General features: G+C 52.6%; 2 protein-coding genes across 2 annotated transcripts in view; both read right to left on the bottom strand.

Moving 5' to 3' along the window:
* The window catches only part of LOC132008217 (prothrombin), a 15,135-nt gene extending 11,228 nt beyond the window's left edge, over nt 1-3,907 (bottom strand). The window contains exons 1-6 of the mRNA XM_059386656.1: nt 3,794-3,907; nt 3,250-3,413; nt 2,325-2,349; nt 2,046-2,096; nt 702-807; nt 461-597 (exon numbers count right to left, since the gene is read on the bottom strand). Of these exons, the coding sequence (XP_059242639.1) occupies nt 461-597; nt 702-807; nt 2,046-2,096; nt 2,325-2,349; nt 3,250-3,413; nt 3,794-3,872 (562 nt within the window). The 5' untranslated portion in view covers nt 3,873-3,907. The remainder of the gene's footprint in view (nt 1-460; nt 598-701; nt 808-2,045; nt 2,097-2,324; nt 2,350-3,249; nt 3,414-3,793) is intronic.
* Nucleotides 3,908-13,380: 9,473 nt separating this feature from the next.
* On the bottom strand, nt 13,381-17,738 carry LOC132008259 (zinc finger protein 408-like). Its single transcript, XM_059386794.1, has 5 exons — nt 17,629-17,738; nt 17,046-17,317; nt 16,262-16,323; nt 15,779-16,038; nt 13,381-14,957 (listed from the first exon to the last, which is right to left on the bottom strand). Exons 1-5 carry the CDS (start codon nt 17,675-17,677, stop codon nt 13,432-13,434), a joined length of 2,169 nt encoding a protein of 722 aa, XP_059242777.1. The 5' UTR covers nt 17,678-17,738; the 3' UTR covers nt 13,381-13,431.
* Nucleotides 17,739-17,781: the final 43 nt, after the last annotated feature.

Here is a 17,781-nt window from a genome sequence, read left to right as displayed (position 1 = left end):
TCCACCAGTCTACCTCACAGCGCTCACTAAAGCTCACTGATGCCTACCGTCCACGTGACAACCGGGGGCCAGGCACTAAGGACATAGCAATGAATAAACAGAGTCAAGGTAGCTCCCTGCCCTCATGAAGCTTAGAGTCGGGGCTCCTCGTGGCCAGTGGGATGACAAAGCAAACAAGGTCCTTCTAATCCGACCCTGGTCTGCCTGTCTTGTCACCAGAGCTCCTCAGGTCAGGGCCTTTGCAACACAGCTTGCAAAGAAACAAAGAAGCAAAGACTGGGGAGGCAGCAGGGCGCAGCTCTCGCAGGTCTCCTGCCATCACTGCCCCATGGGCCCAAATATGCTGAAATGACTAACTCATGCTTGAAGGTAGCCGGGATCTGGCTTCCAGTCCCAGGTTGCCAGGCCCTCTGGAGACCCCTGACCTTGGCCACAGACCGCCCGGCCCTCCCCAGCTCACCGCAGACAGGGACGCTGCACTCCTCCATCCGAACAGTGGGATCTGTGGTGTAGCACCAGGGCCCACTGGTGCTGCCGTCCGGGTTACGGCAGAAGTTCTCCTGCAGGTCGGCCCCCGGGTGGGTGGTAGAGTTGATGCTGGAATAGGAAATTGCTCAGCAGCAGCTGAGAGTCTCCAGCTGGGGTCTCCCAGCCACACACTCTCTGCCCCCCGCTGGCCATCGGGCCGGCCTGTCACTCACTCAGGCTTATGTGGGTAGCGACTCCTCCAGAGCTGACACTCGATGCCTGAGCGGGTGACGCTCACGTTCCCCCGGTAGTTCATACCCAGACCTTCCGCACAGCTGCCTGCAGAGATCCCAGCCTCGGTCTCTCGCCCTGCGGCTCTGTCCCCTCTCTCACTTAGCAGAGCCCTGTCTGTCCGCCTCCACCAGGCTGCCTCTGCTCCGTGACCCTCAACCCGCGTAGCCTCAGCTACCACCTCTGCACCCGGCCGTCCACCAGTCTACCTCACAGCGCTCACTAAAGCTCACTGATGCCTACCGTCCACGTGACAACCGGGGGCCAGGCACTAAGGACATAGCAATGAATAAACAGAGTCAAGGTAGCTCCCTGCCCTCATGAAGCTTAGAGTCGGGGCTCCTCGTGGCCAGTGGGATGACAAAGCAAACAAGGTCCTTCTAATCCGACCCTGGTCTGCCTGTCTTGTCACCAGAGCTCCTCAGGTCAGGGCCTTTGCAACACAGCTTTTCCAGCGATCACAGTGGCTACTTCGCATTTTTGTTTCCTTATGAGATGGGGTAGCTCCTTCATTCTCTTAAAATGCCCAGCACCTGACACATAGTGCCTGGTACATAGCAAGGGCTGAGTAAAATGTCTGTTGGAGAGGTTATTTAACAAATTAAAGCACGGCCGGTGGCTAAAGAGTTATCAAGAGCTGGGGTCTTGAGTGTTATATTAAAGTTGTAGTCAGAAGACTGGGGAGGAGGGGGGAGACCCCTGGCAGGTTCAGCAAGGTGGTGGTGTTTGAGCTAGACCTTAAAGGACAGGGAAGTTTGCAGGAAATGGTGATAGCTGCTCCAGGGGAAGGTGACAATGAAAGCAAAGGCCAGGAGGTAGATGCGTCCCGGCCTGTTCAGAGAAGTGCTTGAGGTCAGCGGAGCTGGAGGTCTGGGCCCATGGTTGGTGCAACGGAAGATAAGGCCAGAAGGGAAGGTTAAGACCAGAACCTGCCAAGTTTGCCAGGCCCAGAAGCTTGTGCTTTATTCTGGAGGCAATGGGGAGTCACACAAGGTTCTGGAGAATGAATGTGACCTCATCAGGGCTCTTCCCTGAAGGCGGGGAGGACAGACTGGCAGGGGCTCGCATGAGAATGACTTCCTCATCCATTCATGCATTTGTTCCTCCATCAGGAATCCTCTTCCTCACTGCCAGGCACAGAGCCCGATGCAAAGATTTGTCCTTGACTTCAGAAACCGTGGGTCAAGGTCAGGCACTGGGCCGCACTTCCTGGCCCACCCCACACGGCTCTTCTCCCAGCCTGCCGGCTCCCACCCGGGCCCCCACCCCCCGCCTCGGCTCCTCACCATCCAGACATTCAATGAGCTTTTCTCGAGGTTTCCTCACCGACTCACAAGCTGAAAAAGACCCAGAAACACTTTTGAGATTGGGGTAGGGACAGGAGGGATTGAAGTCAAGGATGGGCGGAGACAGAGAGGTAGAGAGAGGATGGAAGGAACCGAGGGAGGGGGGAGGGGCGAAAGGGGCATGGGTGGAGAAATGGATCCCTAGATGGACCAGAAGATTCTCCAGAGTAGAACATTCTCTCACTGGGGTGCCCAGGAACCCCTTCCAGGAGCACTCACCTATGTACTTGCTCCAGAACATCTCCTGAAAAAGAAGAGCTGGTATGAGGCTGTGGCATGTCCTGTTTCGTTTCATTTTTTCAGTAGACTTTATCTCTTCTCCTCATACTTTCCTCTTTCCCTTACCCTGGTCATGCAGGAGGTCTGGGGAGGTTTGTGGTAGTTTCTTACTTTTGTTTCCAGAAGCCCAAGCCCACTGGGGAGAGGAGGATTTGAGGAGAGGGGAGCCCCCCTGCCAACCAAGACCAAAATGTTCCCACAGATGGGCTAGGCCGGAGAAGGGGGCGCGGGGGCGCCCAGGCAGAGCCCTGAGGAAGGGAAAGGCCGCACAGAGCTCCCGGCACCCTGAGGTCTCGCCGGAGTCCCACACCCCACAGTAGCAGCAGGGCTGAAGCTGAGCGGCCATGCGGGCCGGGGCCTCCGGAAACCTCAGATATCAGAAGACAGAGGGGCCCCCGATGGCCTGGAGCCTCACTAGGCTGCCGGACCTTGACACAGCCCAGGGGTCAGGACCTTCAAGAACGGCTGAGAGGACACCTGGGTGGCTCAGTTGTTAAGCATCTGCCTTCAGCTCAGGTCATGATCCCGGGGTCCTGGGGTTGAGCCCTGCATCGGGCTCCCTGCTCAGCGGGGAACCTGCTTCTCTCTCTCCTGCTCCCCCTGCTTGGTTCCCTCTCTGGCTATCTCTCTCTCTGTCAAATAAATAAAATCTTAAAAAAAAAAAAAAAAAGAAGAAGAAGAAGACTGGCTGAGGTCACTCATCTTGGCAGCCCAGTGAAATGAGGCCCAAGGGGACATGGTCACCAACAGCTGAAGAGCTAGGACTCCCCTGCCCTTCTGTGGTCCTAGAGAGGGCCCACCTGGAGGGAACTCACCCACCACCCCCACCTCGACCTGACCCAGCGCTGCAGAGCCCGCCCCTCACCGTGATGGTGACAGACTCCAGGGCCTCAAAAGCCTCCTCGTGGCTGCACTGCTCCTCCACACACTCTCGCTCCAGGTTCCCCTTGCGCAACTCCTCCAGGAAGCCACTGTTGGCGCGTGGGACCCGCCGGAGCAGCGACAATGCTTGCTGAGGGGCCAGGAACACTGCAGTAGGAGGGCGTGGGACAGTGGCCTCCAGAAGCCAGGCAGTCGTGGCCACCGTGGGGGCACGAAGCCCGCCTAGCCTGCCCTCCTGGCTTCCTAACGGAGCTGCCTGGGATGGTGGCGGGGCCCAAACGGCTGCCCACAGTAGCCCCCTAGCTCCCCTCCATTCCCTAGAGAGCCCGCTCCGCTCCCCATGTGGCAGGAGAGAAGAAGTCCCGGTCCATCCAGACCTGAGCACCCGACTGCTTCCCGAGGTCGTGTATTGTAGGCTGAAACCCACCTGGGCCTTGGCCCTGTTGTTCTCGGTCAAGCCAGCAGACCCCGGCCCATGCGCCCACATCCCAGCCTGCCAGCCGGTCCCAGCCTCCAAGCCCCCTTACCATGCTGGCTGCGCACCAGGCTCAACAGGACAGCGAGGGCCAGGCAGCCCGCTGCCCACAGGCCTCGGATGTGCGCCATAGTGCGTCTGCTCCGGGGACTCTGAGGACTTGTGCTGACCACTCTGGGTTAATGTTGAACTAACATGAAGAAATCAGCCAAGAGGGAGAGGTCAGCAGGTCAGGGCCATGAGACTAGTGTATAGACAGTTGCCCCCGCCATCCAGGAAGTCAGGTCTTCTTAGAACCAGGGAGAGATGGCCTGGGGGGGAATCATAAAGAAAAGGCCATTGTAAGTGACCCCCATCATCCAGCCCCTCCCTCCTGAGATGTGGGCCAACTTAGACTAGTGGGGTCGCAGGATCTTCCTGGGGCTCCTTCCAGTCCTAATGGTGTCAATTACTTTGATCTCTGGGAGCCTCAGTTTCTTCATCTGTACAACAGGAACAGTACTTTGTCGTGAGGACTGAAGGAGACTGTGAATGTCATGCCTGTGAAATGCAGTAGGTGCTTATCAGTGGATCTGTGGATGTAAACCAAGGGGGAGGTTGATGTAATCACAGCACACAGACAGGAGGCTGTGTGGGGTATGTCCATGGGTAGTGGTCGCTCAGGACGACGAGCAAGATCCAGGGCCTGTGAGCCTCTGGTCTATTTTCTCTCACCTCCTAGGACCTGCTTCTGGCCCCAGAACGGGGACCATCCCAAATCCTCGGGTCTTCTAGGCAAGGCCCCTCCCTCTCCTCCTGCCTATCCGTCCTGGGCGGGGCCTGGAGTGGCCGCAGACCCAGCAGGCCCCGCCCTGCCCCGCGCCCAGCCCTGCTCCCACCCCTCCCCTATTTTTTGTTTGCATTCCACAAGGTAAATATTAGTCCTGGGTCTAATTAGGACAGAAGGACAAAGAGCAGGAACATAGGGGACACCCGTTCCCGTCCTGCTATCCGGACGGCCATTGTGGAGAGTCTGGGAAGATCACAGGGCAGGGCCCCATGCGAGCAGAGCGGGGAGAGGGTTCGCACAGATCTGGGGCTCAGGACTCCCACAAATCTGCTTAATTCCTGGGTGGCCAGTTCCTATATATCTCTATAGTTATATATTCTTATTTTTCTATGTTTTTTAAACCAAGGTTTAAGTTATATTCCATAATGTTAAAACAAATCCTGTGTTTAACACGCATTTTTTTATGCATATGCCCAAGTACCCACGGCCAGATCAACATTTTGAGCCCCAAACAGACTCCTGCGTGTTGTCCCTAAGATCCCCATGACTCTAACCACCATCACCCTAGACCAGTTTTGCCTATTTTTGAACTTCATAGAAGTGGAAACCTACACCATATACTTGTTTGTGTCTGGCTTCTAGATTGTGTGTATCATGTGGGGGTCAGCGGCCCATTCCTTTAAAAGCCGCGCAGGACTTCACTGCCTGAGTTTTATCCACTGGTTACCTGGCGATGGGCATCTGGATGAGCTTCCTGTTTGGGCTCTCGTGCGTCGTGCTGCTCCACACGCTCGTGTACAAGAGCAGAGTCACTAGGTCACAGGGAGGGCGTCAGTCTTGCACTGGTCACTGGCCAGCGGTCATGCTGAGAGCTGGCACTAGCTTACAGCCCCACCAGCAATGCTAGAGAGTCCTAGTCGTTGAGATCCTCACCAGCCTCTGTCTGCGCCATCCATTTCCCATTATCCATCCTGATACACGTGCAGGGGGTTTCACGGGGGTTTTAACTGGGATTCCCTGTTCGCTAAGGACATTGAGCCTACTTTTTTTTTTTTTTTTTTTTGACGAATAGTGCAAAGATCTCACCTAATTTCCTTAAAAATTATATATCGGGGGAAGGGTTCCTGAGAAGTGGAGAAGAGAGCTGTGGCTTCATCCTTCCTGTTTCAAGACAGGTGATCCGCTTTCTTTCTGAGGGCCGGCTGGCGCCAGTGCAGAGACAACCAGGAGAGGCAGGACAGGCAAGAGCAGAGGGTGTTGGTCAGGAGAAGGACAAAACACACAGGACATGGACCTCTTGTTCTCTCGCTGTCAGAACTCCCCTTCCCTACAGACAAGCATCACAGCATAACAGAGAGCTCTGGTTTAGGAGGCCAGGCCTGGGCTTCACCGTCTGTAAAATCAGAATTACAGCATTATTTACCTTGAGAGGCTGTTGTTGAAAAACTCACGCTGGCCTCTTGGCAGACTTGCTGAGCTCATGACCTGCTCATACGCAGACATGACCACTAATAGGCAAGTCTAAGGTCATGTCTTCCTCAAGCTGTTTGCAGACAATACTCCAAAGGTTTTGGCTCTCTAGGCCCTGGGAAGGCTACTGAAGCTTTCTGCTTAGATTTGTTTCCTGCTTTCCCAGACTTAATGACTGATTTATGTGTTGGGCCGATGAATTCACACATCATGGTACCAGTGGCAAATCCAATCAGCAGGGAAAACTTGGCTTGTGAGAACTTCATTCTGAAGACTATGGGCCTTGACATCTCAACCGCGGCAAAAGCTGGACCCCACCGGAATGGCTCCCGGTTTGTCATCTGTGTGGTTAAGACGCATGGGTTGGGACACCTGGGTGGCTCAGTTGGTTAAGCAAATGCCTTCGGCTCGGGTCATGATCCTGGTTGCCAAGGTCAAGACCCACATTGGGCTCCCTGCTCAGTGGGGAGTCTGCTTCTCCCTCTGACCTACCCCCTCTCATGTTCTCTCTCTCTCTCAAAAATAAATAAATAAATAATAAAAGACTGATGGGTTAAATGGCAAGCATGGGCTCTTTGGTGAGGAGAGAGCCAGCATGGATATTGTGAAAGCCATGGTGCTTTGGGTCCAGGAATGACAAGACCAGCAAAGACTCTAGACCATTCCGATAAATTTGGTTTTGTGTTCTATCTCATCTACACCATTTCTTGTGTCCCTACAGAAGCACCCCCAGCTCTCAGAGCTTGTAATCTTTGGGTTCTCACTTGCTGCAATTCTTTGGATCCTGTATATCCCTGCCTCCCTCTGATCTGGCTGGATTCAGAGTTAAGTTTATCATTATGAAGTAAGTACTAAGCTACCCCTTCAAAGCCTATTATAATGTTTGTTAAGTATGACAATGCCTACCACAAAGAAAGCACCCAGTAAATACCACTATCGTATATGAAACAGGAGCACACAATGCTGCCTGCAAAGGGCTCTTCCTAAAGAGGCAAAATGGAATTAAATGAGCCTCTAGCTTTAAGTACTAGTTTATAGGAAATACAGGTGATCAAGGAATAAGTTAGCCACCACCACAAGGAATGATGGACATTTAGCAGAACAACTGGCCCCATTCCCTCTGGCAAATTCATGACATAGAAATAAAAGGGGTGGGTTGCAGAGACTGTTCAGAATAATAGAAACCAAGGAGAGGGGCACCTGGGTGGCTCAGTCGGTTAAGTATCTGCCTTTGGCTCAGGTCATGATCCCGGGGTCCTGGGATTGAGTTCTGCATGGGGCTCCCTGCTCAGTGGGGAGCCTGTGCTGCTTCCCCTACTTGCGCTCTCTATCTCTCTCCCCCTTTCGCAAATAAATAAATAAAATCTTTTTAAAAAGAAAAAGAAAAGAAACCAAGGAGAGAACATGCAAATACACAAAAGGAATAGAATTATCATGATTGATATAGGCTTTTGAACCAAAAAAAGTGTAAAATGATTTTCTTTGGGCAAATAAGAAAATGTAAATCAGGTATTCAATGATATGAAATAATTAGTTAATTTGTTAAGTGTTATAGGACTTGTGGTTATCTTTTCAATCCTTAGGAGTTAAAACAAAAAGATTAAACAAGCATGGCAAAAATGTTAACAATCACTAAATCTAGGTGGAGAGGTGACTGGGTACATTTGTTTCAAAATTTTCACAATGAAAAGTAAAAATTCCTTAATAAGTGGAGGCAGCAGCCTCCATATTTTCTTGGGTGACCACACCTGCCCCTTCTATTTTGCAGAGAGGATCACAGGAGAGCATCTCCCCTGTGAAAGTGGCTCTGGAAGGACCCAAGAGTTCTTCTAGACCAGGGTGGCTCCACCATGGGTGGTCCACCAATAGACCCAGCACAACCTCAGGCTTCAGACCCAGCACAACCTACTAGCCCCCAGCCTCCAACTACTGTTCTTCCTGGAACCCTCTGAGCCCAGTGGGTGCCATGCAGCTGAACCCTCTTGCTTCTCACCCCAAACACAGGCCTGCACACATGGTGGATCATAGAGTGGATCATATTTCTGCTAAGCACAAGGCGATAATGAGAGGCTGCATTTCTCCCAACAAGCTGGTGTCAAACAAAATTATGAGTAAGGCCAATGCTATGTTGTAAGGTGAAGCTCTGTAATCACTGAAAACAGTAAAATCATGTTCTAAGACAGAATTTCAGAGCTGGAAATGTTAGGTATCATTAAATCTAGACATTTTATTTATTTTTTAATTTATTTTTATTTTTTAGACTTTATTTATTTATTTGAGAGACAGAGATCACAAGGAGGCAGAGAGGCAGGAAGAGAGAGAGGCGGAAGCAGGCTTCCCGCTCGAGCAGAAAGCCGGATGCGGGGCTCGATCCCAGGACGCCAGGATCATGACCTGAACTGAAGGCAGAGGCCTTAACCCACTGAGCCACCCAGGCGCCCTGATCTAGACGTTTTAAAGCCTAGGGCTCTGTGCATATACTACAGGATGGCCTTGTCCTTTTGTATATTTTTTAAACCCTCAAAAATTGCAAATTTAGGGGCACATGGGTTGCTCAGTTGGGTGTGTCTCTGCTTTCAGCTCAGGTTGTGATCTCAGGGTCCTGAGATTGAGCCCCCCCATCAGGCTCTCTGCTCAGCTGAAGACCGCTTCTTCCTCTCACTCTCCGTCTGTGCTCTCTCTCTCAAATCAATAAATAAACTCTTTAAAAATTATAAATTTGGGGGCGCTTGGGTGGCTCAGTGGGTTAGACCTCTGCCTTCGGCTCAGGTCATGATCTCAGGGTCCTGGAATCAAGCCCCGAATCGGGCTCTCTGCTCAGCAGGGAGCCTGCTTCCCCCTCTCTCTCTGCCTGCCTCTCTGCCTACTTGTGATCTCTCTGTCAAATAAATAAAAAAAATAAAATAAAATTATAAATTTGCCTTAAGAATAATTTTTTTCCCTTTGGCTAAAATTATGTCTTTTGAGGTGGTTAATTATCTTTTATTTCCCTTCAATCTGATCAGCATTTTTTTTTAAAGATTATTTATTTATTTATTAGAGAGAGAGAGAGAGAGCACAGGCAGACAGAATGGCAGGCAGAGGCAGAGTGAGAAGCAGGCTTCCTGTTGAGCAAGGAGCCCGATGTGGGACTCGATCCCAGGACACTGGGATCATGATCTGAGCCGAAGGCAGCTGTCTAACCAACTGAGCCACCCAGGCGTCCCTCTGATCAGCATTTTAAAATGAATTTCTTTCTCTCTCAAAAATAAATAAAATCTTTTAAAAATATATATAAGGGGCACCTGGGTGGCTCAGTGGGTTAAAGCTCAGGTCATGATCCCAGGGTCCTGGGATCGAGCCCCACATCGGGCTCTCTGCTCAACAGCCTCTCTGCCTGCTCGTGATCTCTGTCTGTCAAATAAATAAAATCTTTAAAATATATATATATATATATTTAAAATGAGTGGAATTTCTATTTAATCAAAAGCTTTTATTTTTTGGGATGCCTGGGTGGCTCAGTTGGTTAAGCAGCTGCCTTTGGCTCAGGTCATGATCCCAGCATCCTGGGATCGAGTCCCACATCAGGCTCTTTGCTCCGCAGGGAGCCTGCTTCTCCTTCTGACTCTGCCTTCCACTCTGTCTGCCTGTGCTCGCTCTCGCTCGCTCTCTGACAAATAAATAAATAAAATCTTAAAAAAAAAAAAAAAGCTTTTATTTTTTAAAAAGACTTTATTTATTTGGGGCACCTGGGTGGCTCAGTGGGTTAGGCCGCTGCCTTTGTCTCAGGTCACGATCTCGGGGTCCTGGGATCGAGCCCCACATCGGGCTCTTTGCTCAGCAGGGAGCCTGCTTCTTCCTCTCTCTCTGCCTGCTTGTCATCTCTGTGTCAAATAAATAAATAAAATCTTAAAAAAAAAAAGATTTTATTTATTTGCCAGAGAGAGCGAGCACAAGCAGGGGGAGCAGCGAATATATATACGTATTTCATAGGATGTATATATTTCATAGCAAAAGTTAGCAAAGGGGCTCAGTGCAGGAGCTGAGATTGGAAAGCAATGATCTGGTCCGACTTCCCCGTGTCATGGTAAGGAAAGGGAATCTCCCAGGTGGGGAGCTAATTGATCAAGGGTGTCGAGTGTCGGTGATAAAGCTGGGAGCTCCTGCCTCTCAGACCATTGCTCTTCCCCTCGCATGACCGTCATGCCCTGACGTTCTGCTAGAGAACAGCTTCACCGTCCTATGAAGCGTGCCCAGTGGACAAGCACCCGAAGCATGAGGCTATTGTGAGTGATGCTGACCTGCCCCAAACAAGCAACACCTGTAGAAACACGTAAGCACCTTCACTTTGTCTTCCAATTTAGGACACCACTAATAACCAGCTACAATTTAGTAACTGCTCACCACGTGTCAGGTACATCGTGCTGATGAGGTAGGTACCACAATTATCCCCCTTTTACAGATGAGGCAACTGAGGCAGAGAGAAGCCAAGGAACTTGCCTGAGTGCGTGCAGGCGGTCTGAACTTGTCTAGAGATGGACATCTTCACAGTCCATGCAGCTTTGCCTTGTTTACAGGTCCCTAAACCTGATTCGAATATTATTCTATTGCAAGATTTTCTTTTTTTTTTTTTTTAAAGATTTTATTTATTTATCAGAGAGAGAGGGGGAGAGAGCGAGCACAGGCAGACAGAATGGCAGGCAGAGGCAGAGGGAGAAGCAGGCTCCCTGCCGAGCAAGGAGCCCGATGCGGGACTCGATCCCAGGACACTGGGATCATGACCTGAGCCGAAGGCAGCTGCTTAACCAACTGAGCCACCCAGGCGTCCCTCTATTGCAAGATTTTCTGATACTGTTGAAGTTGCAAATGGGAATAAAAGATCCTTAACTCTCCTACACCTTCTGACATTTGGTTCAGCAGCTGTAGACACCACAGCTAACCCTGCATCCAGGTTTCAGGTGTCCAGCCCCATTTACACAGAACCTTTGCCCTGAGCAAGCAGCAGCAAATTCAGCACTGAATGCACCGAACTGTTAAAACTGACTTTATCTGGGAGAAAAAAAAAAAGTGACTTTATCTGGGGGTGGAGAAAAAGAAGTAGGGAGTAAAGGGACTTTATCACCAGGATGAATGAGAATTATTTTGACATCAAGGGAGAGTCTTTCCTCTATGGGAAAATTACTCCAGTGATCAATCTTTTCAAGAAGTTACTGCATTTTAACTGGAGCAGCACTACACTGGGGGTCAGAAGACATGGGCCCTGTCCCGGCTCTGCAACTTACTGGTGTCAGGCCTTGGCAATGACTCCTCTCGAGGCGCCTGTGTCCTCCTCTGACACGGGGAGCTCGCACAGTGCCCTCCGATGCCCACTCATGTCTTAACCAAGCTTTGGCGGAAAAGAGGCTCCCAAACCAAGTGCCTTTGGATTGGTTGGCTTTGATCTGACCCTGCTCTACATCATGTAGGGACAGCCTTAGTGAAGATAAAAGTTCTCCATCTGTGTGGGGGATGGAGCAAGGGGGCACGCGCATCCCAGGTTTGGGCCTAAGGAGGGTTGTGGGGTGTGGACAGGCCTCTCCAGCAACCCAAAGCACACCCAACTTGCCTTTGCAGCTCGTCACCGAGTGAGGAAGATGTCCTTCACTGCACAGCTGGGGATCACGTGATGAGAATGTCCCAAGGACACCTAGAAACACCAGGCGGACATAGACACTGGCCCACCGGAAGCAGGAGCTAGAAAAGAATAGGACCCACCAGCCTCACATGGGCTCCAAGAAACAGGGCTGGCTTTCGGGCTTTGGATGGTATGACCTTCCTCTCCATAGAGCGCCATAATCTCCAGTTGTCCCCCCTCCCTGTGGACAATTTCAGAATGCTCTGTCAACAGCTTATTGGATGGGGTGGGTGTGGGGTTAAGGTCAGGGGCAAAGCAGGAGACACGGGGCTGCCCGTGACATTGTGATCGAGCGCTGGGAAGCCAGAGGACAGACCCGCCATACATCAGTCACTCTGCCACTTGCTGGCTGTGCGATCTCAGCCAGCTACCTACCCTCTCTGACCCGCAGTTTCCTCCTCTGTGACAAGGGGTCACAACTATTCTGCAGGACAGAAGAAGTAACAAGAAGCTAAGTCCTTCCTCGCTTGCCACCTACTCCTCAAAGCAATCCAGTCCAGCTTCCAACTGCCCTGTGAGTTCACAAACTTCAACCCTCTTAACAGGAGTGGACGTTCTTTTTTCCCACTGCGTTTACCATCATCTGACATGTTTTGTTTATTGTCTCTGCATACCAGGATTAACTCTGAGAACAGAGGCTGTTTCCATGCTGTTTCCCTAACCAGCATGCAGACCGTGCTCACGTGCTGGATGATTTCACTTCTCTGCTTTTCTACTGCTACAGCCCCATTCCCCACCCACCCACTCGGCAGCCTCCTGGTGGATTCCCCCACGACCACACCTCGCCAGCCAGTCCATCCCTCGGTGGTCTCTTCAAACACAAATCTAGGCAGGTCATCAAGCTCCTCAGTATTCTGAGAATAAAGCCCCAACTCCTGAAGCAAGACAGGGGAGATGCGGTCCTACCCCCTCCCCTTGCTCTCTGCCCCACCCCCGGGACTCTGACCACAGGGTTCCCGCACATGCGGTAAGCATCCCATGTAACAGGTCCACGCAGCACTAGCTAGTGATCCTCTGCAAACTCTTGTCCAGTGCTTCCCGCCCTAGATCATGACCTCTGTAAAGGACGTCTCCCGGTCTGGCGCATAGCTATGTCCCAGCACCCAGGGTGGTCCAGGCCTGCGCCGCCGCTGACGCAAAACCCGTGTTCATTCCTTCCCTCAAAAGGGCTGCCTTTGGCCAAGTCTTCCAAAGGCTCCAGATCTGTCCCTAGCTGCCTCCAGGGGTCTGCTGTCTATCGGCACAGAAAGAAAACCAACTTCACAGCCCTCAGATGGTGAGAAAGGCTGCACAAACCACCCAGAGCCCAAGTTAGAACTGTGAGCCGTGAGCTGAGCTCAGCATCTGGTCTTTTTTTCCCCCCAGTTGCTTTTCAGTCCTTTTAACCCTCAAGTCATTCCATTTGGCTTGAGATGGAAGTGCCTGTCCCTCAGGGGGCTCAGGGGAGTGATGATCCCAGTGTTAAGCACCCCAACAGGGCAGCAGTCCTGCCAGCTACCCGACTACCTGATGGGGGAGGGGGGTCACTTCTGCCGCATTTAAAGAACAAGCACCTTGAGGAGCTCCTGGGGAAAGCAGCAAAGTTCTACTGAGGTCAATAAGAAGTTCTTAAACCTGGGAACAGGTTTACCTTACAGTCGGGAAACAATGTAGTGGTCCATAAACAGGAAGGGAAATCCTTCTCCTCCTCAGAGTAGACTAAATTCTATCCGGCAACCCAAAGAGAAAGACGCAGACGCCCAGCAGCTAGAAAACACTAGCTTTATACAGAACTCCCCTGGGGGAGTTGGGGGGAGGGTCAGGTGCCCGTCTCTACCTCCACCACTTCTGCCCAGGCGCTGAAGGCCATGTCCTTATGGATGAGCACCAGGCTGGAGGCGGGGCCTGGCTCCTCAGGTACCATAAAGCACTTGTCCTGGCTCTCAGAAATGGTGACCTCAAAGACGTCCCGGGCTGCGGAAATGTCCTGTTCCCCACCTGTATCTAGCTCCGGCTCAGTCTGCAACAGTACCACAGTGGGCTCAGTAGCAGTGGGAGGCACACAGGGTGGGCTGGCGGGCACCCCGGGCTGGTGACTGAGCTGGTGCCGCTTGAGGCTCTGCGGGAGGGTGTAGCCCATGCCACAGGTGGGACAGCGGTAGGGCTTGTCGGCCAGGTGGGATTTGAGGTGGCGCCTCAGCTTGGTAGCCAGCGTGTAAGCCCGGCCACACTGGGGGCACGAGAAGGGCCTCTCTCCCGAGTGCAGACGCTCATGAGCGCGCAGCGTGTGTGGGTCTCGAAGGGCCTTCCCGCACACGGGGCACAAGTAGGCCTCCCCAGTGTGCGAGATCAGATGGCGCCGCAGCTCAGGCAGCTGGGGAAAGGCATCCGCACAGTGCGGGCAGCGGTAAGGACGCTCGCCCGTGTGCAGTCGCAGATGCCCACGCAGGTTGCCCCGCTGACGGAACGCCCGGCCACAGTGCGGGCACAGGAAGGGCTTCTCCCCTGTGTGGAGCCGCATGTGGTTCCGCAGGGAGCCCTGGTTGGCCAAGGGCCGCCCACACACAGGGCACGGGCACGGGGCAGGGGCAGCTGGCACCTGATGGGTCTTGCGATGTAACCGCAGGGAGGGCCGGCGTGCAAAGGCCTTGCCGCACTGGTCACAAGCAAAGGGCCTGGCACCTGAATGTACCACCTGGTGCTCTTTGAGGTCTCGCCGGGTGCCATAGGCCTTGTCGCATTGTGGGCAAGGAAAGGGCCGCACCCCGCGGTGGCCTAACATGTGGGCTTTGAAGCTCTCCTCGGAGCTGTAGCTCTTGCCACACTCAGTGCAAAGGAAGGGCTTGTGGCCCGTGTGCACAAATGCGTGCTTCTTCAGGTGGCACAGCTGCAGGAAGGCCTTGCCACACTCCCCACAGCGGTACCGCCGCCTCTGCTTTGGGGAGCTTCCTGCTGGGCCAGGAGGGCTCCGCAAGCGTGCAGGGAAGCCAGGGGGCTGCTGTTCTCCAGCCTGCTGGGCCCCAGGCTCTGAGGTCTTTTCTCTGGGCGGGCACTGACCACAGGGGCCACGTAACTTCCTGACCAGGTAAGCATGCAGCTGGTTGCCCCTGGCAGAAGACGAGCGACTGGCCTCACTGCTCTCTGGGCCCTGCTGGGGAGCAGAGCTGCTTGGAGGCTCAGGTGGCTCCTGTGTCTGGGGTGGGTCCTCCTCCTCCCTGCCACCATCCAGAGGGGGCAGACCAAGTGCTTGGCTCTCCTTGGAAAGTTGATCCTGGGTTTGGGGCTTAAGTCCAGGGCTTACTATACTCTCTCCCTCAACGCTGGGGGGTGACTGGTGACCAGGATCTGCAAAACAAGAGTGGGGTACTAGGGTTAGGAGAAACTGTAGCAGGTGGTAGCAGTGGTGTTACCAGGAAATCTTAAGAATATGTGTCTCCTCCTACTCAGCCCCTAACTTCAGCAGGGGCAAGGACACCAATCTCTTCCTTGGAACATGAACCACAGGCTGTGCTTATCTTCATGTCCTGTCTCAGGTGCCTCCTGGGGAAGCACTCTTGGGAACCATGGTGCTCCAAGCCTCCAGAGTCCTAGAGAAGGCTACCCCATTCTCCCTCTAAAGACACACACTTACGATGAATTAGTCACCATCTCTTCAGCTCAGCTCATCTGAAAATAAACAGACCTCCACCCCCATCCCAAGTAGAAGAAATTGGAAACCTTATACACAGCTTGCTGTCTTCATCAACATGACCTTACTATTCCAGAAAACTTACTCAGGAAGATAAAAGTTGCAAATACTGATACTGTTCATTCTAAGGAAAAGACCCATACTCTGCAACAGAAAGCATCAAAAGACAGGTTATACCCCCAAAACTCTTTGAGCCTCTTGCCTGAAAATTCTAGCCTGGGGTCCATGGATCCTCAACAATTATGTCATGATCCTTTATTCAACCCCGTTCAAGCCCCGCCCCCACTCCACACTGAAAGACCCACCTTATACCAGGCTTCAAAATGTCAATAAATACTCAGGCTTGACCATTCCCCTCAGAAAACCTACTAACACTTTAATGTTCTCCTTTATCTCCGTGAACCAAAGCTTTGCTTTTGTCTTGTCAACAGGGTGTTCTGGTGATAATCTGAGAAATGAGCATCTATTTGCCACATACCTGTCCAAGGTTCTGCTGCATCTTGCCCTGGAGAGTCCACCTCCTGCTGAACACCAGAGTCCACTTCCCTCACCACAGCCATGGCTGCCTCTTCCTCTAGGCTGGGCTCGGCGGGACTCAGGCCCTCGGAGGGAGGCTGGGGCCACAGCAGCAACTCAGAGCCCGGCAGTACGACCCGGTACACCTGCAGATGGAGCTTCTCGCTGACCCACACCGGGGCCACGTTCCCCTCACTCTCCAGCCTGCCCCGCTGCACCAAACTGCAAAGCAGAGGAACAGCTAGCTCAGGAGACCCTCATCAGGTGGCCCTCCCTAACGCCCCAGCTGCTGGCAGGCCGAGTCCTAAAGACCCCAGGCCCTTGGAACACTCACTGCAAAAAACTCACTTGGTGGGGAATTACCGTGGGCTTCTGGTTCTGTCTCATGCCATGACAGAAAGCCTCAAAAAGGACCATCTTCACTACATACTCTCCTGTAACTTACCTGGTCCAGCCTGAACTCTGCTCACAAGCACACACGTCTCCCCATGGGCCTAGTGACACGTCCTGAAATAAACCAATAAGAGTCCTTCTCCCATGTGTTTGGGGGGACCAGGGTTGGGGGTGGGGGAAGGATATATCCTTTCCTGAGACAGATCTAATATGGATCTGGAAGGTTAATGGTCTCTGGTTCTGCCTTTACAGGACTGTGTTGTCTGATGTTCCATCAAGTAAAGACCAAAAGACTGTCCCCCTCACCTCCCTCCCACTGTGTGGAGAATTACTAAATTGAACACAATACTGCCTTCCAGTGAGGACCAACCAAAAAAAGGAGTAAGAGGTACATCATCTTTTCTTTTTAAGACCTGTTCTGCAACGAAATCCTTGACCTGCACTATCTCAACTATTGCTCCAAATAAAGAAAATTTTCAAATAAAGAAAAAAACCGGCCATCCCTTTATCTTACAAATGAGTTAAATGAGACCCGTCATTTCACTAGCTAGGTGACAAAGCTGGGATTTGATTCCACGGCTTTTTCATTCTAAACACCTCTGCTCTTGGCTTTCGTCGCTCCTCACACCATAAATGTGGCTTTCCAGCAACTTTCTGCACCTGCTTCCTTAACTACCACAAGTGAGGGGAAGAGACAGCCCTGGAGCGAAGGGCCAAAACTACGGCCTATCTCTTGAAGTACCCGGGTTCTTCTAACGAACTGAAGAAGGCCCAGAGCTGACTGAACCGCTTCCAAAATTTCAGTCAGGGAGAAGACAAGTCCTAGCCTTCAATACCTCCTCCTGCCGTGGTTTCACTTCTTCACCCTTCAGCTCCGAGACAGACTCCTCTTCCAGCGGCCCCCAGTGCAGTCCCGGCTGCAGGGGGGCGCCGACACACCAGACCCCTAAGCGCAGCTCCTCGGCGAGTGAAGGGCCAAGGGCCAAGCCCCGGGGCAGGCTCTTTAGAGCGAGGACAGCCCGGGTCGGCCCGGGCGGGAAGTCTTTGAGGCCCCGAGCACAGCCTTGTCCAGAAGGGATCCATCTCGAGTCCGGGCGCGGGTCGGAAGCTGCAGGGAGATGGGGAGGCGGTGAGGGGACGGCCCGAGAGGTCGTGAGGGTGGGGACAGGTGCGAGGGGAAACCGCAGATCCGGTTAGGCCTCGGCAGTCTGAGGGATCTGTAAGGGCTCTACGTGGGCCAATCGGAGGTGTGAGGGGGGTTCGAGGACTCGAAAGTCCCCAGAGACTTCTGAGGGCACGGGGAAGGATCCCGGGCTAGGGAAGAAAAGTGCCTGTGGTAGATAGGGAGCTGGCCAGGAAGGGAACGTAAAGTCTATCTAAGGCCAGGGCCGAGGGTCGGAGACACCGCAGGTCACTAACCCAACTGCAGTTTCTCGCCCTCAGAGAGCAGCTCCTCCGACTCCTCCATCCCTCCAGAAAAGCCTCCTTCCGCCGGAAGTGAACGTCTTCTTCTCCGCTCCTCCCGGAAACAGTCATAGGCTTCTAAATTTCCCGTGGGGAAAGAATGCTAAG

The sequence above is a fragment of the Mustela nigripes genome, unplaced genomic scaffold, assembly GCF_022355385.1.
Source record: "Mustela nigripes isolate SB6536 unplaced genomic scaffold, MUSNIG.SB6536 HiC_scaffold_76, whole genome shotgun sequence".
Lineage (NCBI taxonomy): Eukaryota > Metazoa > Chordata > Mammalia > Carnivora > Mustelidae > Mustela > Mustela nigripes.
This window is presented reverse-complemented; position numbering and strand designations above follow the sequence as displayed.